The sequence below is a fragment of the Ursus americanus genome, chromosome 6, assembly GCF_024610735.1.
Source record: "Ursus americanus isolate L20-20 chromosome 6, mUrsAme1.1.p, whole genome shotgun sequence".
NCBI lineage: Eukaryota > Metazoa > Chordata > Mammalia > Carnivora > Ursidae > Ursus > Ursus americanus.
In genome coordinates this window covers 4,681,528-4,708,528 of record NC_142132.1, presented here as the reverse complement: position 1 = coordinate 4,708,528, position 27,001 = coordinate 4,681,528, and the positions used below count along the sequence as shown (strand labels likewise).

Below are 27,001 nucleotides of genomic sequence, written 5' to 3'. Positions count from 1 at the left end.
TGGTCACTCTGTTCAAGGACCCGCCACAGCGGTGCGTCCCTCAGTCGTTCATTCGCAGGCCCTCTGGGCAGCCCCTACACGGTCCTGAAGCCTTCTTCCCGGGGGTGGGGGGCTCCTACCACCGCCAGTGCAGCCGTCTGCTGGCCGTGAAGCAGACTCGATAACCCCAGTTTGTAGCACTCTGCACACCTGCCCGTGCTCATTCATGACCTCCTTGGACCCTTGAACTGGGGATCCTCTGCATTTTGCACAGGCAACCTGCCTGAGCTCCTACAGACAGGAGGTGGAGGACAGGGGGCTCCCAGAGCAGGTTCTTGCCGAATGCCCTGGAGGCAAGAGCGGCTTGGCTTGGGGGACTGACATTTTTCCTCCGACTGAGGAACAAAAGAGCTGCTCCCCTCCCTGGGCACATGCTCTCCACCCAGTCTGGCTCCTGGGCTCCCCTCCTCACACAGACTCCCTCTCCCTCCCCACCTTCCTGCCTTTCTCTCTCTCTCCAACTTGCTGTCCCTGAGACTCCCCAGATACAACCGTCACACTTAGCAGTTGTCATCAGTCGGCTTATTACGGAACTGATAACTGGGCCGTTAAGCGGAGGGCAGGCAAGAGACAAGTGTGTCCTGAAGTCGTCTGTGTTCATTGCCGCCTCCGTCCTTGTACAGCACTTTGTTTGTATATAGTTTGAGTTATGGTTTCCAGGACGGTTAATTTTCCTATGAGTGGGAGAATCACTACCGTGAGAACCGAGTCTGTTCCCTGGATGTGGTGTGTCATTCGATTTATTAGTTTTCCTCTCGCTTCAGGCAAAAACTGTCCATTCCAGTGTGAAGTTTCTTCACTGAGGTAGAGATAATGGATCCACAGATTATAAAATAAAACTCCAGGCTGGAAAATGGGTGTGTGAGTGCCTGTTCTGGAGAGTTCGGGTGCTCCCTCTAATGCGGGCTGTGAGTTAACCACTTCATCAGGAATGGAGAGAAAAATTGCTGGAAAACAAATGTTTGCCCAGGCATCCGGTGCGCGGGCCTTTGGGGGTGTGCAGGTACCAGAAACCTCGTTTCTGGAGTGATGCAGGAAAGAAGCTTGGTGCCTGAGAGCCTGACCTTGCAGGAGGTGGGAGTCGGGAGCATTTTGGTCTCAGCCCTGGAGCACCAGGCAGGTGCTGGTGGACCTTTCCCTGGCTTCCCGACGGCGCCACCTGCTGGTCATCTCTGCCATCGCACCCAAGTGTCTAGCGACGACGCATGCGTGGAGACAGGGGTCCTCCTCGCTCCGCCTCGCCTCGCCTCCCCTGCGTCCCTGATGCTTTCAAATTCGGGAGCAAGTTGAGCCCATAAAACAAAATGTGAATTATGATATTTTAATCACTTGAAACCCTCTTCTCGGACACTCCTGTCACCGGACTTCCCCTTTCTAACACCATGCTTGTTATTCTGAGTTTATCTGCCCCATTAGGCTGTGAGGCTCCTGGGGGCACACCTGCATGTCCCTGGAGGTGCCTCAGCTGATGGCCAGCAGGAGGAGCTCAGCATCTGTGGCTGCCGCCTACCTTTCAGTGCCCTGAGCACCGGGATGTGGCTGTTGCTGCCCCTCCCACCAGCTCTGAGACCCCACGTGTGTTGTGTCCCCACAAATCCAGACAGGCAGGCACGGGAGCCCCCAGGTCACAGAGGAGGAGGGTCTCAGAGAAGTCAGCTACTTGGCCCGGGTGACAGGTAGAGGAGCCCAGGTGTGAACCCAGGGCCACCTGTCTCCTGTGTCAGGGCTCTGCACGGGGCTGGCTGCCTCCTGGAGCCTCCCAGTGAGTTGCAAGGACTATTGTGGGGCAATAAAATACCCCAGGGGATAGCTCTGAGGTCACGGTCACTGAACAGCCCAGCAGTTCCCTGAGCCATAAGCCCGGCTTCTCCTTGCCCTGTCGGTGAGGACAGACCCAGCAGCCCTAGGAGCCCAAACACTTAAAATATCCACTGATACCTGCTCCAGGCTTTGCTGGAAGCATGTAAAGCTTTTCACCAAGGCAGGAGCAGCAAGAGAGCCTGACCTCCGAAGATGGCTGTACGCTCAGCTTTCTCCTGAAACCATGCCGTTGACTGTCTGGGTTTCTGCTCAGTTCAGTGGTCATCACGCACACTCCATGCTAGTTATGGGAGTGGTATCATTTCCTGCCTGGGGACAGCTTCCCAAAGGAGGGAGTGGGGTTTTAGTCCCTGAGGCATCTCCAGCACCCCATGTATCTATGTGGAATGCAAATGGTGGAGCCCAGCTTTCAAGGGGTTTGGCTCCAACCCCTCTCCACACCCCTACCTTGACCCCACTGAAGTTCTTCTAAGGGGATAGCTGGTCTCCCTGGTCAGAATAGAAATCCTATCTCTGTCTAATCTTATTGATTAAACAAGGCCCCCGTCCATGCTCTGTGTCCAAAAGATACTCAGTAAATATTTGTTAAATGAATAAACAAACAAATCTCTATTACTGGCTCTTGGTTGTACTGAAATCAGCGTTTCTTTAAAAATTCATGAGTGTCATAATGTTTCCCAGTGTGAGAGCAAAGCATTTTATGAAATAGGCATGAATTTTCTATTAAAGAGAAGAGTATCTATTTATTAATATTCCCAAAGGGTAGCTTTTTTGGTTTGCTGCTGTGTTGCTGTTATAATTTTCCATAATTATATGGTGTTGATTGTAGTTTACTGACAGAGCATCAATAAAGAAAAATGTAACCCTGGAACTATGTTACTTAAAGTGCTAAGCTTTACCAGATGGAAACTAATCAGTTAGCGGGCTCAAATGTGGCAAAGAGAATATTGTCCCCCAGAACTGTAAGGAGAGGGAATGTGGAGTTGCTCTGCAGGTCCGAATGTGTGTGGTCAAAATACATAGCAGGTAAGGGCTCTGTCAGGAAACATGTTGGAAGAATTTAGGAATGGAAGGAAGTCATACTTCTGAGAGCCCTGGGGGCTGGTGGTAGAAGGATTTGGCTAGAAGTCAACATTCTGGGGTGTAGCCTGTTGAGAAAAGCAGTCCTGTAAAGAGTCCCACAGTCGACCGAGGAGGTGTGCGGGGAGGGCGCTGAGGGCAGGGCTATCTTTATCTTGTTGACCGTTGCCCAGCAGGTGCAGGAAAATCGCTGAATGAATGCGTCTAGTTGTGGAGGACTTCATTCCCTGAGACCCGAATGAGAACCTGCTTCAGCCATTCTCTAGCCGTGTGACTTGGGCCACGTTGCTTTTACTCTACGGTTGCGGTCATCTCAGCTCTAGGAGAAGGATCTAAATTGCTCCTTTCCAGATTGGCAGAGCGTAGGATGAGGGGCCGGGAAATTGCTCACCGTATCACGTACGTGGCACCCAGGAGGCCCTGGGACACCATTTGCAACATTATCCCATGAGCATTCAGTCTGAGGTTGTCAGGAGCCCATGCACCTTACATGTTGCCTGGGAAACGCGAGGCGTGCCACCCAGGGCGAGCGTCAAGTGGGCGCGGCTTTCAGAAGGGACCCCAGCCCCTACGTCCCCTCCGCACAAATGGGGCTGTGTAGGCTCTCAAGGAGCTTCTTTGAGTCATAAAATGGAAGGAGTTCTTTTCTTAGTTGCAGTTTGTGGGCACATTTTCTTCCCCATAACCAGAGGTGTGGTTATAAATAATTCATACTCATGGTTTGGCCCAATTAGCATTCTTCAGAAGATGGGGCCGGTTTTTGAAGTTGGTTCTTGAGGGACAGGGACACACCCTGTTGGGCTGGGCCAAGCTTCTGCCCTAATTAGATATTTACACAAGAGACCGGAGCGATGAGGGTGGATTTATTTTTAATAAAAGAAGATTAAAAACTGTGTATGTACAGCATATTAAGGAAAAGCGAACCAAATTAAAGTCTTCCCACGACTGCGGACAGTGGTGGCCTGAGAAGGGAGATTTCGCTTGGAATTAGTAAAATTTCTTGCTTTGAGACCAGAAGACATTCAGGCAAACCAGCCCCCCTCTGGCCCTCCCGCCACTGCATGTCAGCCCCCTCCTGCGGGGCCCTGAGTGAGGGTGGTGGTGACGGGGAGCCACTTGAAATCCGGAGACTGCGGCCATGTGCCCACGTGTGAGGTAGCAGCCACAGGCTGTGTGATGAAGGAGCCAGGTGGGGGCAACCTGGCAGGGCCTGGGGCCGAGGAGCAGTCACATGGCCCTCTGCAGACCCAGGCTCATGTTGAGGACCAAGCCCGGCAGCCACACGCAAATGCAGACCGGACCTGGTTTCCCCAAGAGAAGCCAGATCTCCAGGCTTTATGTGGACTCTCCTCTTTTTAAATATTTCAAACTAATTTAAAAAGTTTTTTTATAAGATTTTATTTATTTATTTGACAGCGAGACAGCCAGCGAGAGAGGGAACACAAGCAGGGGGGTGGGAGAGGAAGAAGCAGGCTCATAGCAGAGGAGCCTGATGTGGGGCTCGATCCCATAACATCAGGATCACGCCCTGAGCCGAAGGCAGACACTTAACCCAGGCGCCCCTAAAAAGTGTTTAATAGACATTAAGCCCCAAATAAATGAGAACTGTTCATCCACGGAAAGACTTGTAATCAAGCTCATAGCAGCTTTGTTCACAACAGCAAAAAACGGGGAACAGCTCAAATGTGTATCCAGAGGAGACCGGGTAAGCCAATTGTGGCGGTCATACATGGACAGTTCTTCCCAGTAGAAAGGAACAGACACAGGCACGTGCACGAGCCTCCAGCACCTGCTGAGGCAAAGAAGCCAGACACAGAAGAGTACGTGCTGGACGGTTCCATTCATAGGAAGTTCAAGAACAAGCAAAACTAATCGTCTCTGGAGATGGAGATGAACAGGGCCCGCCTCTCGGGGTCGGGGAAGAGCTGGCTGACATTACAGCCTGGATTGCAGGGGGCATACGTTTGTCAGAACTCATCAAACCATTGGCTTCAAGTGTGTGCATGGACTGTGTGTGATTAGACCTTTTAAAAAAAGAGAAACCTCTGAAACGCATCACAGAAGGAATGCAGGCTGTCTGTGGGTCTCCTTGGGTCCGCAGGCTCGATCTGCAAATTCTGCGCTACGGTGAACTTTCACCCTTAGATCCACAGCCCCGGGACCCTCGGTTTGCAGGTGGAGAAACACATCCCTCCCGAACAGGTGTCTGTGTGGTGTGGCTCGGAGCGGGTGTGCAAGCACGAGGGTCCCCATCCCGCCAGACCGCTGCCCACCCAGTGGCCCCCGCAATGGCACTAGTTTGAACTTATTGCTGTGACTTGGTCTTTTAGAGGAATGTGCTCACCTGGTTCAGACTAAGGTGACAGAGACCCATCAGCCTTCCTGTCTTCCTGATGGGAAGACCTGTTGCTGGAAAGGTGCTGTGCCAGCTGGGGTCTCAGGGAGATGGGGACAAAGGACATAATGCCCCATCTCTGCTGTGGACCCAACAACGGCCAGGCATTGTGTGAGGTCCTTCTTTTCCTTCTTTACTCTGGAAGTGCTTAGGAAACGTGGGCAGAGGATGATGTACATCTGAAAAATGGAGGGCAGACACGTTCGTGCACATGGATTGAGCACCTACTGTATGCCCACCAGACTGCTGAGCCGAGGGAGCTCAGATGCAGGGGGAGACAGATAAGTCAGTCAGCCAGGCTGCGTGGTGGTGAGGAAGCGGCCTGGGTACCGAGCACCCATATCACCTAGGGCACAGACTCCTGGAGAGTATGGCTGGGGTCCCAGGGATGAAGGCTGGAGAGGAGCTTGCCCAGCAGAGCCACTGGGGAGGGGCGTTGGAAACACTGCAGAGCTGGGAACTGCAGAATACAAAGGATGAGAAGCCTGGCATGCTTTTGCTGGGTGGGATGGTGGGGGGGGCACCAGGTGCAGGGGTGGGGAGTGGGGGCCACTCCCCCCCCCCACCGCCAGCTGAGCCACCGAGGAGTCTGGCTCAACCCTCCAGGCAGCAGAAGCCGCTGAAGAGGAAGATGTGGTGAAATTCGCCCTTTTTGAAAATCACTTTAAAAGCTGTATAGGGGCAGTAGAGGGGGACAGTCTGGGGACCAAGGCACAGGAGGGTCTGCCCTTCACCTCCCCTGGGACGCTTGAAGTCACACCACCAGGCAGGGCCATAGGGTCCCACATGCAGATACGGCACAAAGTCTAGTGGGGTTCTCATACCCATGACACGGCGGGTTGAGACACCGGGTGTCTGCCTTCCCCCCAGGTTGAGAGTGGGTTCCAGAAGAGCACATGACAGTCGTGTATTCCTGAGGTGAGAAGAGCTTTAAGGTGGGGATCGTGCAGGTGACTTCTGGATCCATCCTGCCCCAGCCGTAAATCCAGACCTAGTGCTGTCGGACTCTCCAGCTGGAGGGGAAGCTCCCATCCAGCCCCCCCGATGCTGCTTCGGGAAGCTCGGGGCTCTTCTGGGGGCTTCTAGGCATTGAATAGGAGGACCAGTCTGCACAGCGGTTCCCAGCTCCGAGCCGCACTGTCACCGCCATCTCCCAGCTCCCTGCCATTCTTGCTTTTGGATTTCCCATTTCGGGGTCCCATCAGAATAGGTCTCAATGACGCAGCCAGGGTCTGCATTCGGGTGGTCTCGGCGATGCACGCATTTCTTCTGTTCCTGGGGGTGCACCCCGCACCAGGGAGACACACATTAAAACCAGGGGCTCTTACAGGTGCCGAGCTGAGGTGTTTCAGCTCAGCCTCTGGGGATCTCCCCAGTCCCTGGGCCCCACCTCCTTCTGCCACCCCCGAGGCAGGATTGTGCAGTGGTTCAGAGCCTTTGGAATCTGGAAGTTCTGCTTTCGAGTCCCAGCTCGGCTACTACTGGAACTCAGAAGGCCTCCACACCTGTGCTGTCACCGCGGTGTTGTCCTGGGCTTCCCACAGGCCTGAAGCTCTGCCTCGGGAGCCGTTAGGACCAGATGTGTTCCAGCTTTTTCTTGTTTCTCCAGGATGCCATAATGGCCAGGCAGGGGATTTGCCTCTAGTAGGCAGATGTGGCCCCAAGCATATTAGCCTGGACATGAGTTTGCTGTTCTGTGGCTCTTTGATTCTGTGTCCTGCTTAAGCCCAGCTCGTTCATCCACTCATTCATTCATCCGTCTAATAATTTGTCCCCCAAACATTCCTGAGCATCTACCATGTGCCCTGGGCTTGCCCCCCAGCCTGTTCTGATGTCTCAGACCAAAGCCAGATTGGTGAGTGGGGGTGGGGATTGGAAGGGGTGCCAGGCTGGGGTCCCATAGGAGGTGCAGGGTTCACAGCATGCAGTGTGCCTCCTGGGAAGACCCCGGCCCCCTACATCTGTGCTGGGAGGCTGGACGGTCAAGAGGGATAGTCTGCCTTTGCCCAGCCCCCTCGTGATTCTCCCCGTGGGAACCCTTGTTACACCTGCAAGGAAGCAGGCGAGTATCTCAGGAAGACCAGCATCCTTCCAGGAAGACCAGGATCCTTCCAGGAAGACCAGGATCCTTCCCCTGGGCTCCCTGGAGGCTTCGCTAAGAGCTGGGGGTGGTGCGCTGTGTGCAAAGGGCAGCGGTGTGGCTGGGAAGGAGAGGAATTGTGCCCAAACCAGGGGTGACGGCTGGTTGCTGGCGGGCCTTCTTCCTGGGGGTTCAGAACGTAATCCATGTCACGACGTAACTCCAGAGACCGTGAAACGTGCGATCCTTGCGGTGTTCTCGGCTCAAGTCCTGCATCTGCTGCGAATGCAAATCCGTTTCTAACCGATTTGGTTTTGCTGATTGATCTCTCCATCCCAAGTTCAAACATATAAGCAGATCACAAATATAAGCAGTTTTATCACTAAATTTCTGCTGTTTGGCTGACCACAACCATGAATCTACTCAAGGACATTTTAGCATAAAAAACAAAACAAAAACAGCAACAATAGCAAAAACCTGCTTAGTGTCGCCGTGGCTCAGTGTTCAGGTTTTAGAGCGTGCAAAACTACATAAATCTGGATCTATCCTCTCCTCAGTTTCTATTTACAAATACGTGTGTGTGTGTGTGTGTGTGTGTGTCCAAATAAAATGCCCCAAACCGAACTATTTGGCTTTGCAGTAACAGCGTGGCCCGTAGCTTCTGCCATCCCGCGGCTGGTTGGCCAGCTGCGCTGGGAAGCACCAGCCCTCCCCGTGCGGCCCAGCAGGTGCCCAGGGTTTCCAGTTTCACAAGGGCAGAGTGATGGAGAATAATCACAGCCACCACTGTTCCTCCTCCATCCTAAGGGTTTAGCACGGGCTCCACTGGGAGTGATGGCATTTAGTGGGGGCCTGATGGTTCACTAGGAGTGCGTTAACCGAAATTTCAGCCCTGGAAGCGTGACGTCTCTCTTCACCCGGAGCTGTAGTAAATCCAGTGAGAGAGCGTTGTGCCGCCAGCCTTGCAGACCCTGCCTCTCCACTGGCAGAGGGCGTCCCTCCGTTCCCCGTGTCCTGGGCTGGCTGCCGAGGAGACTGTGACCTCCCTGGGCAAGGATGGGGTCTCTGACACCCCGGGAGTCTCTGCAGCCTGAGCCCTCCCCTGCGTGATGGAAGGAGGCTCACTGAACCGAGTCGGGCTGAACTTCACAGAAGCTAAAGCACCAGGATTGGCTGGAACCTTGTTCTGTCGCAACGTGCGGTCTCAGGACGGTCTCCTGTCCTCAGGCCACCTCCATCCTGCCCCCAGGGAGTGGGTGCTCAGGCACGCAGCCTGTTTCCAGCATATTAGCACAGTCACAGCACTGGTAAGAAGTTAAAGCTATTGCTGTCCGCCTCCCAAAGGATGCGATGCCCTGCACAGCCGAGTGCCCGCATTCGTTCAGTGCCCCGCAGCCGGCTCCTGTTGGGACCCCCAGGCACACAGAGCTCTCTTCTTGTTCTGCTGTGCCCAAGAGTCATTATAGATGCCCACTACGAGGAGAGGAGAGGGGTCCAGGCACCTTTAAAATGCCCTTGGGGGAGAAAAAGAAAGAGAAAAGAGGACTACTGGAGTTCCTAGTTTCCTGCTGGATCTTTTACCCTTTGCTTCCCATGAGGTTGCTTTTAGGTGAAGGCTCAGCATCTTTGTTTGACTTTCATGTCGATTCCACGTTCCTTTCTCAGGACTTTGATTTCCAGTGTAATCGGCCGCGGTTTTCAGGAACAATTTTAGAACATGCATTCAGGTATTGATCTCTGATAGAGTGGAGTGCCCAGGCAATTGGTGTGTTTGCTGGGACACATTAACCCAAGGTTGCAGTGAGAGGATCTCACCATTTAGGTGGAAGACGTTGGTTTATCGTCCCACCTCAGCATCTGCCCTGGAGGCAGGGATGGAAGTGTTGGTTTATTTATGAATCCTGTTTGAAGGATGTCAAAAATTGATTTATTGACATAGCCCAGATGAAAGTCATATGAAAGTCACACGATATTTACCTGATAAGCACCTTGAAGGTGTTCTGATCATATTCTGAAGCCCTGGAGAACTCTTAACCCACCTTGCTTAAAGCACAGCTCCCTCCGTCAGCAGGACCTGCTCTCCCCAGGGCCGCCCAGTGCACCTGCTCCCTGAACAAGCCCAAGGGAGAACATGGGGCGGGCCCGACAGCTCTAGGCTTTGTGAAAATGGCATCCGTGCCTGCGACCACATTTCTACCATGCATTCTTTGGGGTTTTAGTGAAATGCAGGTCCAGAAAAGGAGGAGTCCGACAGTTTGAGAATGGATGGCCTATGGGAAGAATGTACATGGGACCTGTCCTTTCACTCCCCAGGCTGTCCTGCCTCCCCAGTCAGAGGCTCAGCCTTCCACCAAGTCTTGTCCTGTCCGGGTGACATTCCTACAATCTTACGGGGCAAAGCTGCAGACTCTGCCCTCTGCCCCTCCCCCCTGCAGGCCCCTCCAGGAAGTACAAGGCCATGAGCTGACCCCAACTCACTAGGAGCTCACATCCAAGTTCAGAAGGAAGAAGAGACAGAAAGCCTCGTGGAACAGAGACCACCAGCTGTGGGTGCCAGCCCAGACCTCTAGGCCTGGCGGCTGGTTTGGAGAAAGCAAGGCTTCCCTGGGCAGTGGCAGGTGCCGGGCCCGGGACGTGGGTGAGACCATGAAGTGGTGTGGGCAAGGCTGGCATCTGCCTGGGACAGCCGTGTGAGCAGGGGTCAGGAGATGACAGTTGGGATGGAAAGAAGCCACCATCGCCCCAGGGTGCCCCTCCAGCCATACTGCTTTGGCAGGCTGTCGCATCTGAACATCTCTGTTAGACTTAGAAGGCAACATGATGAGAATGAAGAGTACTCCGAGTGCCTCTCCCGGGGAGTAGAGATCACTGTTCAGACTTGCTCCAGATCAATGGGGAGCACCCCTATCAGGACAGAGGCAATTTCTGATGGAAAAAGTAACAAGAACTGATAACATATGGAGGGCAGGGTCCTTGGTTTCTGTTAACTATCGCTTACTTATACCTGTACTGCTTAGCTTGCTGTCCTCTGGGCCCTTTTCCCCCTGAATTATAGTCTATTCTATAACAATAATTTGGTTTTGGTAAAATCCAAAGACCATCCCAAACAAAACTGTCTCGGCACCGCCGAGGTGGTAATTTTTAATGAATTAAGAACTCAGTGCAGTTGTATCATATGTGAATGACAGTCTACAAGCTAGTACAGTGTAGAGAAATCAGTTATTGCTCATGCGTGAAGCCCATGAACAGTTATGAGATGTCGTACGTGGTTCACAGTATTTGAGATGAGACAGCAAAGCCTTTGTCATCATTGTCGGCTTTATGGGAACGCTTTCAGGAGCGAAGAGTTACCGCTTAGAGGTTTTCAGGGGTTCCTTCGTTTGTTCTTTCAAAATAAGAGGGATGGTTTCCTTCAACGGGGAAAAAGTGTATCCGTAAAGTCTAGCCGTACCTCGTTGCTGTCTTATTTGTCCCCAGCGACGGAAACGTGGTAAGTTTCCTCTTCTTTGATGGGTGGATGAGTGGTCAGTGGGCTTGTTGGGGATTAAATGAAGTCAAGTATGGCGTGAGGCTCTGTGAAAATGTGCCTTTGAGAAGCTTCCTTGGATCTGTGGTTCTGTTGTCTTTACTGAAATGGAGGACTTCATTCTTACGGAATAAGCTTTTCACTTTTTATTCACGTTCAAGAGGGCAAGACGCATCATGGGAATTATGCATATTAGTGCGTGGTCCATAGGAGATCGAAATTGCAATGATCCCTTAACAGACTTACTCACATGCCAGCTTTCTTACCAGTCGTTGCTGGTGGCCCGGGTAGTGCTAGCCTGTCCTCAGGAGGACCCTTGCCGGTGCTGATCCAGGGCCCTGCGCGGGAGGGGCCGGCAGGAAGCCCCGTGTGGACCTTCAGAGATCAGACATCAGACGTTGTGATGCGCTGGGACTTCACATTTTTCTTGCATATGTATAAGGTTTCTTTTTTTTTAATTCTTTGATGCTATCAGTTTCAGCATGTAATCCAGAAATGTGCACACGGGTCTTTAGCAGCGTGTAATATAATAAAGCACTGAAATGAACTATAAAGGACCTTTTACTCCTAAACATAAAGGATTTTCTAAATTCTTTGAAGACCAATTGCCACTCTGTTACAAAGTCAGCACAGTAACGGAGGGAGGGTCAGCGGAACTCCCAGCAAGGATGCTTTGCTTAGCACTGTCTGTCCCTTCCTTTGATGGAGCTCGTCCTTTGCTCAGGGAAACCCCTTCTCCAGATTCTGAGCCTCCCATGAAGGCTGTAGGTTCTGCCCCGGGCCAGCTGGGGATGCATAACAATAAAGATTTACTGGCCTAGTTTATGGAAGAGTAAACTGAGACCTTATACCTACAGCCACCCACTTCTTTTTGTTTTTCTTTTTTCTAATCTAATAACTGGAGTTTCCAAGAGACCAAATTTGGGCAGAGGTTGAACTTAGATCTTCCACAGTTCACGCTCTCTCTCTTCTAAAACTTAGCCACTCATTTAACACACCATTCTTGTTCTTGAATGGAGAGACTAAAGCACAGGAGTGAGCTGAGGAGTCGGGCAGACGGGGAGTGAACAGCCCCTCCGGCCCCCAGCCCCTGCTTCCCGGCAGACCCCCAGGGTGCCTCCTTGGAGTCCCCAAAGCTGCATGGACATGAGAGATGAGTGACAGGCCACCAGGACAAGAGAGAGAGTGAAATTAAATATCACATGGCTTCTGTCCTGTCCTAAAGAACAGGTTACCCACTTGTTTGGGGAAAACAGAAAATTGAGTGGGTCAAGATCTATGTCCAATCACAATGTCAAATGCTATTGACCTTGCCAAACAGGATTTCTCTGAAGACTTTTAATTTTAGCTCGAGCAGTCCTCAAACCGAGCCTGAGATGTTTGAAACAAAACTCCCATTCTGCTGTGAAAACATCCAGATTCCCCGGGAGCCACTTCCCCTTGTGGGGCCTTTGACCTTGGTAGCCTGAAACCAGATGTAGGGAGTGCTTAAACCCTTTTGCATCTAAAAACAGGCAGTCCTTTTGTCTTCTAGAAATGTCCCTTTGTCATTTACCTGGAAAAATACATTTTCAGATGCTATTTCATGAGCTGGTTTTATTTCCCCCAATTAAAAGGAAAAGTAATGAGCTTTGCTGAAGAGCCTTCTTTTTTTTTTTCCCTAATGAGTTGAGAACTAATGGCCTAAAAATACGAGCCTATCCATTATTCCGGGGCCATCTAACCGGGCCCAGTGTCAGCAGCGAGGTCCCCCTGCCTCCCCCACGAGGGCAGTCCCACCTCCCAGCCCGGCCTACTCACTTGGAACCCCCTGTAGGTCCTGCAGGAGCTTGAATTCTCTGTCTTGGGGATGCTCCAAGAAGAAGGCAAGGTCTCAGGAGGTCCTTCATGAATTTGAGAGGAAGTCCATAGTTCCACTTCCAGAACCACCTTCTCATCCTGCTTGCCTTGAGGAAAAGCAAAACCAAGAACCCAAACAGCCCCCCTCAGTCTCCTCTTCTCTATTTGGCCAACAGCTCTCTCGGGCGCGCGCTTTCCGTCCAGGCCGGGAGGGCCGAGCCCGCGGAGACCTGAGGAGAAGGAGCTCCCCTGTGCGGGGCTCACGGCAAGTCTGCCGCACAGGCAAGGGCAGCCAGGGAGGGTGCCCTATTTGGAAAGGACTGACTCCAGCGCCTTCTTGGAAGGCCCGTTGAGACCGCCTAAGATAGACCTTCCGTGCTTAGTTTATCTCACTACTGCGTCGGGCTCAGTGTTTTCAGCGTAACGCGATCAGCTCCAACTTGTGAAAATAATTTCCATCTCCTCATCTCTCTTTTAAGAAAAACTGTTGCTTGGTGCTTGCATAGTAAGAGAGAGTGCAAAACAAAAAACAAAAATGCCGTTTTCTGGAAAGTCGTTTCATTCCCTGTGCCTGCTTTCCTCACTAGGAGGGAACTCGGGCATTCTCTGAATTGTCCCCGCTTTGGTGTGTGGGCCCCAGAGTCCGTGTGGTCCCGGGGCCTGGGGCTGAGCTAGCTGCGGTTCAGTGGGGGGCACACCGTGAGTGAGGAAGCGGAGATGTTCTTGGGGCAAAGACACACCACTAAGCTCCCCAGCACCTCAGCTCCCGCCGCCCTGCTCTGGCCGAGCCCCTTTCCCTGGGATGGGCCGGCGGCTGCCCGAGGGGCCCCACGCTGACGTGCAAATCCTGGCCCCCTTCTCCTGCGAAAGCCTGCCTCCCTAGGTCTCCTCTGCCCAAGTGGGCCGAGAGCAGCGCAGTCTCCAGGGCCCTGGATGTCCGTTCCCCCAGGACCTGCTGCAGGGAATCGGGGGGGCTCTGTTCCTCCCCAGCTCCCCTGGCCTCCTAGGTGGGCCCCCTCCCCGGGGCATGCTGTGTATTCCTCAGGGACCTCAGCCATCTCTGGGTACACCTGGCCTGTGTCTGGGGAACAAGGGTGTTTGGGAAATGAGGCAAAATATTGTGTCCCTGGCTCCTTTCCACTGGTCACCCCACAACCCGATACCAAGGGTTCTGTGTGTCCCAGGGAACCCCAACCAGACTCATGTGTGTGCATAGTGGGTACTTGTGTGGTCTCACCCCTGCAGAGCCCGGGATGTGCCTCAGTCTACAAAAGGAGCCACTGCTCTCTGCCCTGACAGCCTGGGGGTGGTGGGCAAGCACCTCACTGTCTCCGACCTCCCTGGCCTTGTCGGTCAAGGCCGAGGTGGCACCTGTCTCGCTGGGTGGCTGTCTGTCAGAGGAGGGGTCAGACAAGGGGACTCTGGAGGGCATCATGGGGGTGCAGGCCCCCGCTAGGCGACGGTCAGCCAGACCAGGGACAGGGCCACCACCCAGCATCTTCCTGTCATTTCTTTCTGTGTGTGTGTGTGTGTGTGTGTGTGTGTGTGTGTGTGTGTGTGTTTCCGTTTTCTCTCCTAACAGGTGGACTTCTCTGCCCATCTCCTTTTAATGATGTTTCGGTGGTTTCACATTTAGAAGTTTGCAATTACCTTTGCTCAAAAGCAATTAAGTTCCAGCCTTCCCCAACTCAGATAAAAAGCATGCCCTTTGCATCTTTCTTAACAAGCAGAACCTTCTCCAAAAAGACCGGATCACTGTGGATGCATCTGGAACGTGCTGAGGCTGCAAGTTGGGCTGCTTAAGGGGCTTTTATTATTATCATTTAAACCTTTCATCCATGTAAGTATTCACACCGGAAGCTCGGAAAAGGTCTAGATTTGTTTCTCCTTTACTGTGAAAACACATCTTTGTTCTTTGAGGTTTTGTTCTTCCCCAGTGCATAACAAAATGACAATCTTGCCCTGATTTTATGGGAAACAGGCACAGTGTCCGTAGGTGCCAGACAGGTGGATAGGCAAGGCCCCTGAGGCTCACGGTGGTTCCTGGGTCCTCGAGGACTTACTGGCGCCCAACGTGATAGGAGGAGGGTGGGGGGCTTAGTTTGGCTCCTGATGGCAAGACGTACTTGACTTGTGTTTTTAGCCGCGATTTCAGAAAACTGGCCCCGTCCTTCCCCGTCTGTTTCCGGAGTGAGTGGGCTGATGAGCCCCGGCTGCCCGTATGTGCCTGCCGGGACAGGCTCCCAAGCACCGACTGTTCTCGGCTGCCTGCTGGGTGGAGGGATCCCCACTGCCCAGAGTTCACCCCTCGCACACCTGAACCCCACAGGTGTCCAGGAGAAATCTGACCTGTGGGTCAAAGAAGGGCTCGTCCATCTTCTGGGAACATTTGGGTCCCATTGGTCATCATCCCAGTTGAAGCTGACCGACTTCCCGCTCTTGAAATGCGTCAGGAAACAGAAGGATCTGGCTCAGCCTCCTGGCCTTTGCTTTGCTTCCTAACCCAAAAGGGGGGGAGGGTAAGCGCCTGTGCCTAATTATGGTCGCCCCAGAAAGCGGGCGGGGGGGCATTGGCGAAGGTATAGTGCCCTTTCTCTATCTGCACTCACCTTATTTCTCCGTGCCCAGAGGGCCTTGAAGGGTCTATCAAGCAGCCGGAGGTCACCAGAAAGGGGCAAAGGTTGGTCTTTCTCTTTTGGCTCGCCCTTCCCTGAAAAGGCCCGGAAAAGCTGGAACAGAGAGAGACCCCAGTCGGGACCAGAGACGTCACCCCTGCCAGTTGGGCAGACCTGGCTGCTGAGGGGCTGTGCTTCTGGCAGAAACCAAGAGGCCAAGAGGCACAGCGTGCAGGAATGTGTCAGGACAGTCAGCAGCCTTGGAGCGGTTCTGACCTCGGCGGGGAGCTTGGGGGCTTCCCTCCGCTCTGGAGACCAGAGGCAGCGACGACGTGCATCCTCGGATTCCTAAGGAACGCTGAGCTTCACCAGCCTGTCACGTTATCCTCAGAACCTTCCAGAAAGGAGCAGTGGACATTCTTAGCCATGTTTTCAGGCTCAGCAGCAGAGTGAGGACCTGTCCCCAACTGCAGGTAGATAAGGGATCTTGTGTCCCTGTGGCTGCCTCCTGTTTTCTGTGACATAGGTAACCTCACTTCTGGGAGGCACACATGCAGCCATGCCCGGGGATTTGAGCACCGCCTGCCAGGCTGGGATTGGGCTGCTGTCTTCTTTCTCCAGCTGCCTTGGAAGGTCGCTGTGACCCACATTCCCAGGAAAGATTGTGGGGGGCAGGGCATACAATGAGCTTGGCTCTGCCTCTGCCCCCACGTGATGACAGGGTTCAGAGGGCTGCCAGTCACTGCCCGGCTGGAGGACGCTCCCCCCAGTGCCCAGTGGAAGGGGCGGCCTGTTCTGCTCCTGGGGCCCATGACTAAGTGCTGAACCAGCAGGGCCAGAAAGGCAGGGTTCCTGGCTGCCGGCTTCTGGCACCTTCCTTCACAGAGCAGCAAACCCAGGCCAGGAGTGGGGATCTGCTCCAGGAAGAAGCCCTCCCCCGGGAGGCCTGGAGACCCGGCCGCCCTCACGTCCATCCTGCCCACGCGTGGATCGCCCTTCCTGTGCTGCTCGGCCTGCCACAGCTGCTCCCGGAATGCCCTTCACGCTCCATTCTCCTTGGGTCCCACCAGTGCCCCCCCGGCAGGCTTCCCTCCTGCCCTCATCACAATTGCCCCCTTGGCCTCCACTCCTTTTTCCCTTGTGACCTCAAAGCCCCGTCGTCCTGTGGTTCCTTACCCTGCAGCCCTGTTGATGGCAGATTATCAGAAGCAGAAAGAAGACCCTGGCCGTTTCCATCCATGACTCTTGGGCTCCTCACGCCGAGCCCGGCTGGGTGGCTGTGTGATGGCTGATTCGAATGGTCGCTGGAGCCGCCTGGTGACTTGGTGTCTGAGCCAGAGGGAGCAGCCCCGAGGACACCTGGGACCCACTTCAGCTGCTGGTTCTTGGAGACTTACTCAGGGCAGAACCGTGTGGTTCCCAAAGTACTAGTTTCCTAGTACACGGTGGGGCCATGGTACCCAGGACGTCACTGTCCACCATCATTGATGGAGCACCTGCTGTGAGCCAAGCCCAATCTGGGCACCCACACCAAAGTCAAGACGTTGCTGGGCCCATTGGGCATCTGGAAGCAGGTGGCACAACTGTCCCGCTCAGCGTGAGCGCTGACCTCTCTAGGTCACTGTCCCTGACCACAGTCCCTGCAGATGAGATGGACATTGGCAGTCCCCCCAGGGGAGATGGCCAGAGCCGCCGTGTGCATTTCCCTCTGGGGGGTGTACTACTTAAGATCTGTGCATCTCCTTTCTGGATAATGCCAGATCCCAACAGAAGCTCTGGTCTATTTCTGAGTACAGAAAAATGTGTTGAATCACACACATGTTCCAGTGGAATCACGAGCTGTTTCAACAGAGGACGAGGAAGAGAGAATATGTGTTCGGTTGGGCTGAGTTTGCATTCTGAGCATGGGCTCCTCCGAGGTCCCTACAGGGCGGGGACTGGGGCTTTCGGGCCTGCTGGCATCCACCCACTTACGTTCCTTGGTGGCCCGGGGGCATCTGCCCAGCCGCAAGATCGGTCTCAGCCATGTCTGAAATGGTTCTTCTGCCAAGGGAGTGGGTGCTTCTCTCCGCAACACCGACTGTCAGAAGAAGACCCAACCTCCCCAGAGGAGGACAGAGCAGACATGGGTGCAGACATTCTCCACCAGGGCCGCAGAGTGGGCTCAGTGGTGTAAACAACAGAGACTCACCCACCGCTCTGGCTGCTTCCAGAAGGAAGTGATGGGGGAGCAGGCCTTCTCAGGGAGAAGTAGCAGTCTGTGTCCCAGGCAGCACGGCGATGCCTGTGGGGCCGCGTGGTTCTAATAGCCAGCCCGGCCTGAGGAGCGACTCGGGTTTCCTATCACTGGGGCCTCCTGTTTTGCTAATTGGGAAGCAAGATCAGAGAGGTGATGTGTTCTGGCGAAGGCTCTCATGGGGTCAGGGAGAGGAGAGAAGGAGGGAAGAGAGGATGATAGAGACAAAGAGACACTGAGCCCAGCTGGGTCCTTAGCCGCAGAGGCCGGAGCTCTTTGAAACCTGACATGAGTTGACGAGATGGAGAGAAATCTGCCGTGATAGCCCCTGATGACCTATTTCCTTCAAGAACGTTCATCGAGCATCGCCGCTGTGCCAGATGGATGGGACTGAGTGAGAGCCGCTCCCGCCCCCGGAAGCCCCAGGGCATGGAGAATTCTGCCTAGTGTTGTGAGCTCCTGCTTCAGAGCAGTCCTGTTGGAAATCCCCCCCCCCCCCCGTCCTTAAACACTGCCATCCTCAGAGACTCTGGGTCTCCGGGATCCTGTGCACGTTCTGGGCCCTCCTGAAGGCACTGTGTTCCCCCTGCAGCCCCCAGCTCATGCCGCCCCTGCCTCCCTGCCTCCCTTTCCTCCTCCTCCCCCATTGGACTGGTCGCTGCTCCCCTGAGAAGAGGCCTCTTCACCCTGGGCCTCCTTCCGACCCCTCTGGGCTGGGTAGTCCTGCCTCCAGCACGAGCAGGTGCGAGCCTCCTTGTGGGTCGGCTGTATGGTGATGAATTCTTTCATCTCTGTGGCCGGAATGCAGGCTCTGGGGGAGCGAGGGCGCTGCTTGTCTTGTTCGGGTGTCTCTCCAGATGCTGGCAAACGGTCAAGTCTCATAAATACCGCCGAATGAACGAATGAGCACGTAAACCAGCAGATGCTTGTAAGTCTACAGTTCCACTTGTTTCTTTGAAATCAAAGTCTGCTGTATACCCAGCCATGAAAGTCTAGTCCCCCTGCATCACCCAAGGTGGGTGGAGGCTGCGTGGCCTGGGGCTCACCCAGAGGGGGCCTGCCCAGCCCCCCCGAGTCAGCCGACCTCTCTTCTGTTGTCCACACTGCTGAGTGCAGGGTCAGTGGAGAGGGTGAGCCTCTGTGCCGGGTGCCTCTTCCTGGGGAGAGGTGCCTCTCTTCTGAGTGATGGGTGGACAGGACTTTGGGGAACATGTAGGACCCGTGGGTGGGAGTCTGTCAGATGGGGGGTGCCAGGCCATCAGTCAGGTGTAAGCATGGCTGTGCTCGCTACCTGCTCAGTTGTGAACCCTGAGATGTATTTTGGTGAGAGAAGGAAGACCAGGAGCTCATCCTGATGACGCTGGGTCCTGGAGAATGGCGGTCCCGGAGAGCCTGGGCTCCATTCCCAATGCCCCACCATGTTCTGTCCATGTGCCTTCCACGTTCCCTCCAGGGGCCCATATTTACCTCTTTCTCTGTGACAGGCCTGGGTTTTTTTGCTTCTTGTCTCTGTATCCTGTCCATTGTCATGTTTCTTCCATAGTTTTCATGTCACTGTAATTAAAAATGAGAATTTTAGTTATGTAAGTTGCACTGAAGGAGTCCAGGAAGGGCTTGGTGGCCTGTCCCCTTGGTTCTCCCGGCTTCTCCATGGTCTCAGGACAAGAGACACACAGGCAGGGATTATCTCTCTTTAGGGGTGATCACATCTGAAAGAGGAACCGCTCTGCTCTTCACTCTTTCACCACCCTTCCCTGGCACAGCGGGGGCAACACTTCCCTTTCAAGGACATGCCATGGTTACTAAAGAAATCACGCAGGGTCGCCTGGGTGGCTCAGTCGGTCAAGCGGCAGGCTCTGGATTTAGGCTCAGGTCATGATCTCAGGGTTCTGGGATCGCGCTTCCCAGGAGCTCCGAGAAGCATGACCATTCATTTAGATCAAAAGACTTTTCATAGTGAATCCGCTCATTCCCAAGTCCAGGTCTTGTTGTGCATTTACAGACGGTAAGGTTCACCGCTGTCAGCAGTCCCAATAGCAGGTGAATTTCACGAACCGTCCAATGATGCGAGCTGTAGATCCGTGTCCTTTTCAAACAGTGATGTTTCCAACAGAAAATGAGATAATGCCCATAGTGGTTCTGCTGTTTTTCATCCATTTCATGGAATCCAGATACAGCTGGGAGGCCCCTTCCGTGAAAGGTGAGCGCCTGGCACGATGGCTAATGTCACTGGAAATGCAATGAAAGAATTCCACACCTATGATGTATTTATTTATTTTGTGGGATAATATAAATAAATACATGTTGGCGGGGCTCAGCGTTTGTCGTAAATGTATCACAGTTAGAATGGGTTGTGACGTACGGATAATTTTAATTGTGCCCACACGCCAACTAAATATTCTGTCAGTTACAGTAGAAGCGATGGCTGTCAGATTGGACCAACAGTCCCACATGCTGAGTGACCGAACTACAAATTGATGTCATGAAGCTGATGTTGAGTTTTTAAAAATACTTCGGCTTGGGAGCACGCATGTTCTCTTCCCTGCCCGTCCGATCTCAGAAACGTTTGGGCTTTCAAAAAACGTGTTCTGTAAATCAACCTAAGTGCCCTCCAACGATGGTGGAATTTTCTGTAAACAAGGCCCTAAGTGTCGGCTGCATTTTGTTCTAAATTATTTGGAAATATTTAGTAAAAGTATTCAACACACAGAGGAGCAAAAAGTACAACCACACACACACACACACACACACACACAGAAACAAGAAACTCTCAGTGTTTTAAACTTTTAGAGAACTACGACTATTGAAAACATAAGTTGTGAACAGGAAGACATTACCATCTTTTCCTATAAAAGCAAGGAAGGAATAAAGCAAATGAAATGATGAGAACTTCCAAGATGCTCATTTGGAAAACTCTGAAGACAATTTTGTGAAAATTTTTAACTATTAGGGATATTGAAAAATATATTAAAAGCAAAACATATTAAGAACAGACAAGGCTAAGAAATCGATTGAAGCAGGTGAATATATACTGAGAGTAGGTATTCTGTTCATGTTCTCATTTTATTTTCATATAACCAATTTAAAAAGGGTTTTTTATGAAAAATACTGCTGAAATGTGCACTGGTGGTTTTGGTTTCTAGCGAGGGTTTTTTTTTTTTTAATTTTTAAAAATGGTTTTCAAAGAGAACTACTTAGTGGGTTCCCATTTTAATAAAACCAAATGCTGACCAATAATGAAATACCATAGGAAAGCGTATGACTGGAACTGTCTCAGCCTCTCGTTCGCACTCAGGAGTCCTGTTTTGGGTGAGAAACTACACGTGGCCATCCCGGGGGCTCTCGTCAAAGCTGGAGCGCATCTTTTTCTCTGCTCCTTTGTGGATGAGCAGACCGTGTTCTGTAATTGAGAGAAGAAACAGGTGTTTGAACCACGTGTGGTGGGTTGGAGCTGCGGGGGGCAGTCTGGCTCATTCTGCTCCGGGACACCCAGCGCTCCTTTCCGTCCCTCAGGACAGGAGGGGTCAGCAGGGTGGCCCCTCCTCAAAGGCACCGGCTCAGGGTCGGCTCCACATGCTCAGAAGCCCCGAAGTTCCCAGTCAGCTGGGGAGGCCAGCTTGGGTGTGGCAGGAGATGTCCCCTGTCCTGGGGAGGCTCAAGGTCTGGTGGGGAGACCCAACACCCGAACGACTTCGAACAAACCCAGGTGGTATATCCCAGGGAGAAAGAGTGTCTCAGGCTTGCTGGACCTCAAACGCTGGTGGGATCAAGGCAAAGGGGAGAGAGGGGATCGCCCAGTGAGGGGAAGCATGAGAGCAGGAGCTCGGGGAAGTGGACAGAGGTCAGGAGAATCCCTGCCCTGCCTTGGGGTCTCCACCTCCACGCGCCTCTTCTCCTCCTCCTGTTCCCTGGCCGCCATTTTCTAGACTCCCAGCCCAGCTCCTCGTGCCCCTCTTCCCCCGTCCCTAAGTGTAGCAGCCTCCTTCAGCTTGGCACCACCACCTCACGTCTGCCCCTCTACACACCCGAGGAGTGAACTCACCCACACGCAGAACCTTCAGCCCACACTCCCGTCCAGCCAAGCCCTAGGCCCTGAACACAGTTCCTGTTGGCACTCTCCACTAGAATGCTCCAGAACCCTGAGATGGAGCAGGCTGTCTCCGAGGACAGCGGGATGTTTCTCATGGGATTGCTGAGAGGGATGGGAGTTAACTTACCTCAGAACCTCAGATGGCTTATCACACTTCACGAGAGCTCGGTAAATGGGAGCTTGTATTATCGTTTTATACTTCAAGCCCAAATCATTTTTATCCCCAGACTAGGGACCCCATTCTCCCGATTCAGCTAATGAATGACGCCTTGTCCCACTCCCGAGACGGAAATCCCAGTACGTTTGATGCCCTACTCATGACCCCGTCCAGCTGAATACCATTCACGTGGATTCTGCCTTTGAAACCCCTTTCGAATCCCCCTCTCCTTGCCATTCGCATTGTCCTGGCTTAGTCCGGACCTCCTTACTCTGCTGCGGAGGCCAGCATGTGTCAAATTCTATGTGCGTGGGAAGCACGTGGGGGTCTCGTGAAAATGTGGGAGGTCTGGTGGTACCCGAGATGCTGCATCCCTAGCAAGCTCCCAGGGGCTGCCCGTGCCCCAGCCACTCCGGGGCAGCAGAGGCTGACGCCGTGTCTCTTGTGGCTCCTGACCGGCTCCCCGTGCTCCCTCTGGAAACTTCAGTGGCCGCTCGTTGCTCACAGCTGCAGTTGTCAACCGCAGCCCATACGAAACCTGTCACTGCCCCTTTATTTGGATGTCGTGCATCTGGAGTTGGGCCCAGGAACTGGCATCTTTTTATCATGCCCTCAAGGGGTTCTAATAAGACAGGTTGTTGATGGAAAAGGAGACTCGAATACCAAACTAAGCTCTCGAACACGACTTTCAAGGGCCTTTTGGACTCGGTCCTGGGCAGAGCGAATCATTGCTTTGTCACCTTCCTTCCTGAGCACTGTGGCCACGCATCTCTGGAACGTGGGGCTGCAGGGGTCACTGTTCTTCTGCACGTCCTTCCAGCTTCGTGAAGTCGTGTTGTGGCAGGACTGGACCAGCTCCAGGACCTGGCTTGCCCCACAAAGAGTACGAAAAAAGCATCAGATGGAGTGAAAAGGCAATTCTGATCAAACTGATAGCTGGCTGACTTTCCATAGGAGTAAAAATAAAGGCTGCTTTGTGGGAAACTATTTTGATAATCTCAGTTCTGAGATCCGACGTGTTTTATGCTCACAGTACTTAACATATTTGGTAGACTCCATACAAATCCTTATTCACTATGGATTTAACTACCGTTTTAAGGGTTATTTTTGTGCAGATTCGTGTCTGTGGTTGTTGGTAGCTTGCACAAACCCTTTGAGGGTGAATAGCCAGGGACAGGAAAGTTGTCATCTGCCTGGAAATATAGATGCCACAATCGACGGACCCGCGGGGTTTGGATTCTGTAAGGTTTAGTGCCCTCTGCTGGTCATAGCGGGCAAATCACCTGCCACTCCAGGGGGCACTGCTGACCCCATGGTATGGGATGTGTGATGAGATGGCCTTCGTCTGGCTCAAAAGTGTCAGCTTTCTCTTAGATCGTTGAACATTTGGCAAGGAAAGTTTTGAATGAATGCATATAACATGAAAAAATGATTCAACTAGGAAGTCTGAATCTCTGAGTTGTATTAAACCAGTGACTACTTCCTAATCAGTTACTCTGTAGCTTATTCAATTACGTAAAAACTTTGCTCAAGAACAGATTCTGTTTAGTGCCATCAGAGCTGCCCCTCAGGGCTTGAGGGCTTTTGTCTCTGGAGGTCCTGGGTTCAAATCGTGACTCCTCCCTCTCCTCTGACCCGACGTTGGGTCAGTTCCTCATCCTCATGGGGACTCAGTTTCTCAGTCCTGGAGGGTTATTGTGAGGGCAGTGCCCATAGGAAGGGCCTAGCAATGGTAGGTGCTCCCGGGACGCAAGCTAGTGTGTGTGTGTGTGTGTGTGTGTGAGACTTACTTTAAAGTCTAAAATGTATTTGGGAAAGAAACAAGAGGAAAGAGGTGAAAGTATGGATTGTGACTGTCATCGTTGTCCCGGGATAACTGCAGGCTCAGAATGATTCCACTTCAGCAGTGGTGATTGCTGAAACACGGTGATTTTTTGCTCATTCAGATGTCTTCTCTAATGACAAGGGACCAGTGTTTCTGGGCCTCGGTCCATTCATGTGGCTCAGTGAGGCTTTTTGCAGGGAAGTGCTGTGTGAGCAGACAGGCACCCAGGCTGACCACGGAGCAGGAGTGCAGGAGGGAGGGAGCCCACACCTCAGCCACGCGCCTCGTCACCGCCAGACCTCACTGGGCTCCTGTAGCCACCCACCACCTCCGGTGGTCAGTCCTCCTCTACGCCACCAAGATGGCAATGCCACATTTCCCCAGGAGCTAAGGTTATTTTGGCAAAATGGGGCACCAAGTGGGGATCTGAGGTGGGCCTACAGGTCTGGGTGAAAGAGCCTTTTCCCGTGTTGAACTGCATTGCATTCACCCACCCACCAAATAAAGACTTATCTCTGTCCCCAGGGGGCCCACGTGACTCCATCAGAAAGGAGCTGATGGCAGCCCCTCCTGGGGGAGGAGGGGGCTTCCCCCTGCCTCACTTGCAGGCTCAGATGGGAGGCAAGGCCAATCCCTGGAGCCATGCAGGAAGTTCAGGAGAGCAGCAGGCAAAGTGCGAGGCTGGAAGGGACACTGACCGGGCTGGTCTGCTCATCCCCATTCTTGTTGTCAACATCTCAGGACGGGGGGACAGGCCGGCCTTTGCAAGGTCCATCAGGCTCCAGAGCGTGGGAAAGGCCCGCACTCAGAAAAAGGACCGGTGGTGTAGATTGTGGTCGTGGGGGACAGCAGAGGTGGACCCTGTGCAGGTGGGCCAGACCCCCCACTTCCCAGCCCCTCGTCCCCCAGCTCTGTGACCACCTACCAGTTAACCTCAGGCCTGAGCCCACGATTCTTCCCAAGAGGGCTGCTCTTCTCTGGGCTGTCGTGATGCAAAATGGAAATGCTACACCCCTGTCACGGCAGACACCACAGAAGGAGCCCAGCGTGTTCAACTAATCATTACTGTGTGGCAGTCTACAAGCCGTGGGTAAAGGACCTCGCTGAGGCTCTGTGAAGCTACCCCTCCCGGCATTTTCAGACTTTTCCCTCCCTGGACACCCCCATATCCTTGTTCACCTCCCCTCTCCCTGCAAAACCAGACAAACAAGCAAGAAAGGAAATTAGGGGCGCCTGGGTGGCTCAGTCGCTTGAGCATATGCGTTTGGCTCAGTCGTGATCCCAGGGTCCTGGGATCGAGCCCCGTGTCAGGCTCCCTGTGTGCGTGCTTGCGAGCTTGCCCCTCTCCCTCTACTGCTCCCCTGCTTGCGTGCTCTCTCTGTCAAATAAATGGATAAATAAAATCTTAAAAAAAAAAAAAAAGAAAAAGAAAAGAAAGGAAGGAAGGAAATTAACCGGAACAGCAAGGGCTTTTATAACCTGGTAATAGTTCTCGGAGTTACTAACCTGGCTCGTCCCAAGGTGAGATTATTTCCCAAATGCAGGAATAAACTGTGCCGGGGGAGGTCCACAGACCCCCTCCCTAACTCAGACCGACACAGCAACGCTCCGAAGCATGCCCACCGTCGTCCCGTCCCCAGTCCGCCCTGTCCTCCATGAGTTGCCCTTCCCAGCGGAGGGCCCGGCCGCCCAAGGTGCGTGGCGGGGAGCCCTCTGAGCCTGTCCCTACTTCTTGCAGGTTCGCCATGGAGCCCTTCTGTCCGCTCCTGCTGGCGGGTGTTAGCTTGCCGCTTGCCAAGGCTCTCAAGGGCAACGAGACCACCTCGGCGGTCAGCAACCAGACCTCAACAACCTCAGGTGAGGACCCGGTTTCCTGCCCCTGCCCTGCCCTTGCCGTCCGCCCCTCCCGGTGGGCTCTTAGGACTGGGATGACACGGCTGAGGGAAAACACACCCCGTGTGGCTGACTTTCTTAGCGAGCAGAGCATTGAGCACGTAACTCCTATCAACACCTGCTGGCCAGACAAGCCAGTCGTTGGGAGTGTGAGCAGAACGAAGCTTAGCATCTGGACGGCATCGAACACGACCCTGTGCCGAGAGTTGGGTCAGCTTCGGTGGGAGGCAGGAGAGCAGGGGTTAATAATCCCACACCCCCCACCCTGGTGGGGAGCCGATTCAGACAACCCTGAAGGAACACTGATGAGTCCGTAGGGACATTTACACACTGACATGACCGTTGATGCGATCAAGAAGTTAGTATTGATATTCTTAGGCAAGATATTGGTATAGCAGTTCGATTTATACTTTTAAAAGAAGAGCCCTTACTTCTTAGAGAGGCGTGTTGAAGTCCTTACAAGTGAAACAGCACGAGCTCTAGGAGTGACCTGGGGAAGAGTAAGTGGAGAGCAGGAGGTGGGGGGGCATAGACCAACACGGCCGCCTCATCCTGATCAGAAAGGGGGGTGGCAGACATGCGGGGGTTCATTGCTCTGTTCTCCTGCCTTTTCCATATTTTGAAAGTGAGGGACAGGAAAGTGTGAACAGACACAGGGGATGACATGGGGGAATCCCAGGAACCCGCTAAGTGGAAGAAGCCAGACACGAGACCCCGTGTTGTATGGCTCCATTGACGGGAAATGCCCGGAATAGAGAAGCTGATAGAAGAGAAGGGACAGGGGCGCTAAGCAGGGCTTAGGGGATAAACACCAAGTGACCGCAGGTGGCCGAGAGGTGGGTGGGAATGTTCTGAAATGCTGTGGCAGCCCAACTCTGTGAATTAGCTAAAAACCACTGAATCATATGCTTAAGATGGGTGAGTTTGTGGTATGTAAAGTTTACATCAGTAAAATGAAGCAAATGCCAGGCAAAGCTAAGACGAAGAGGAGGGGGAAGAGGAAGAGGAGGAGGAAGGGGAGGAAGAGGAGGAAGAGGAGGAAAGGAGGAGGAGGAGCAGCGAGAGCCGGCGCTCTTGAGTCACGTGGCCCGTGTTCGGTTCTAGCTCTGCTGCTTGTTGGCCGAGTGACCCAGAGGAAGTTCCTGAGCCTCTTTGTGCCTCCGTGTCCCCATCTGTGAGACGGAGGTAGTAATAGTGCCTACTACTCAGCAATGCTGTGAGGATTAAGGACACAGGCGAGCTGGGGTGCAGGAGCCCGTCCACGGGGCCGCTGCTGTGGTTGGCAGGAGACCGCACCAGCGGAGGCCCGTCCCCCAGCCAGTCTCTGACTGCCCAGACAGTTGGCTCTTCAGTGTCCCTTGATATCTCCTCCTTGGATGTGTGCCCAACACAGACAGGCCCAACC

The 27,001-nt window shown here is 53.3% G+C and overlaps 1 protein-coding gene across 3 annotated transcripts in view; it reads left to right on the top strand.

Annotated features, from left to right (window-relative positions):
• Positions 1–27,001, top strand: part of PTPRE (protein tyrosine phosphatase receptor type E) — a 153,109-nt gene that overhangs the window by 83,103 nt on the left and 43,005 nt on the right. For all 3 annotated transcript variants that reach the window (XM_045809503.2, XM_087862572.1, XM_045809505.2), the window contains one exon: positions 25,442–25,560. In XM_045809503.2, the coding sequence (XP_045665459.1) occupies positions 25,449–25,560 (112 nt within the window). In that variant the 5' untranslated portion in view covers positions 25,442–25,448. The remainder of the gene's footprint in view (positions 1–25,441; positions 25,561–27,001) is intronic.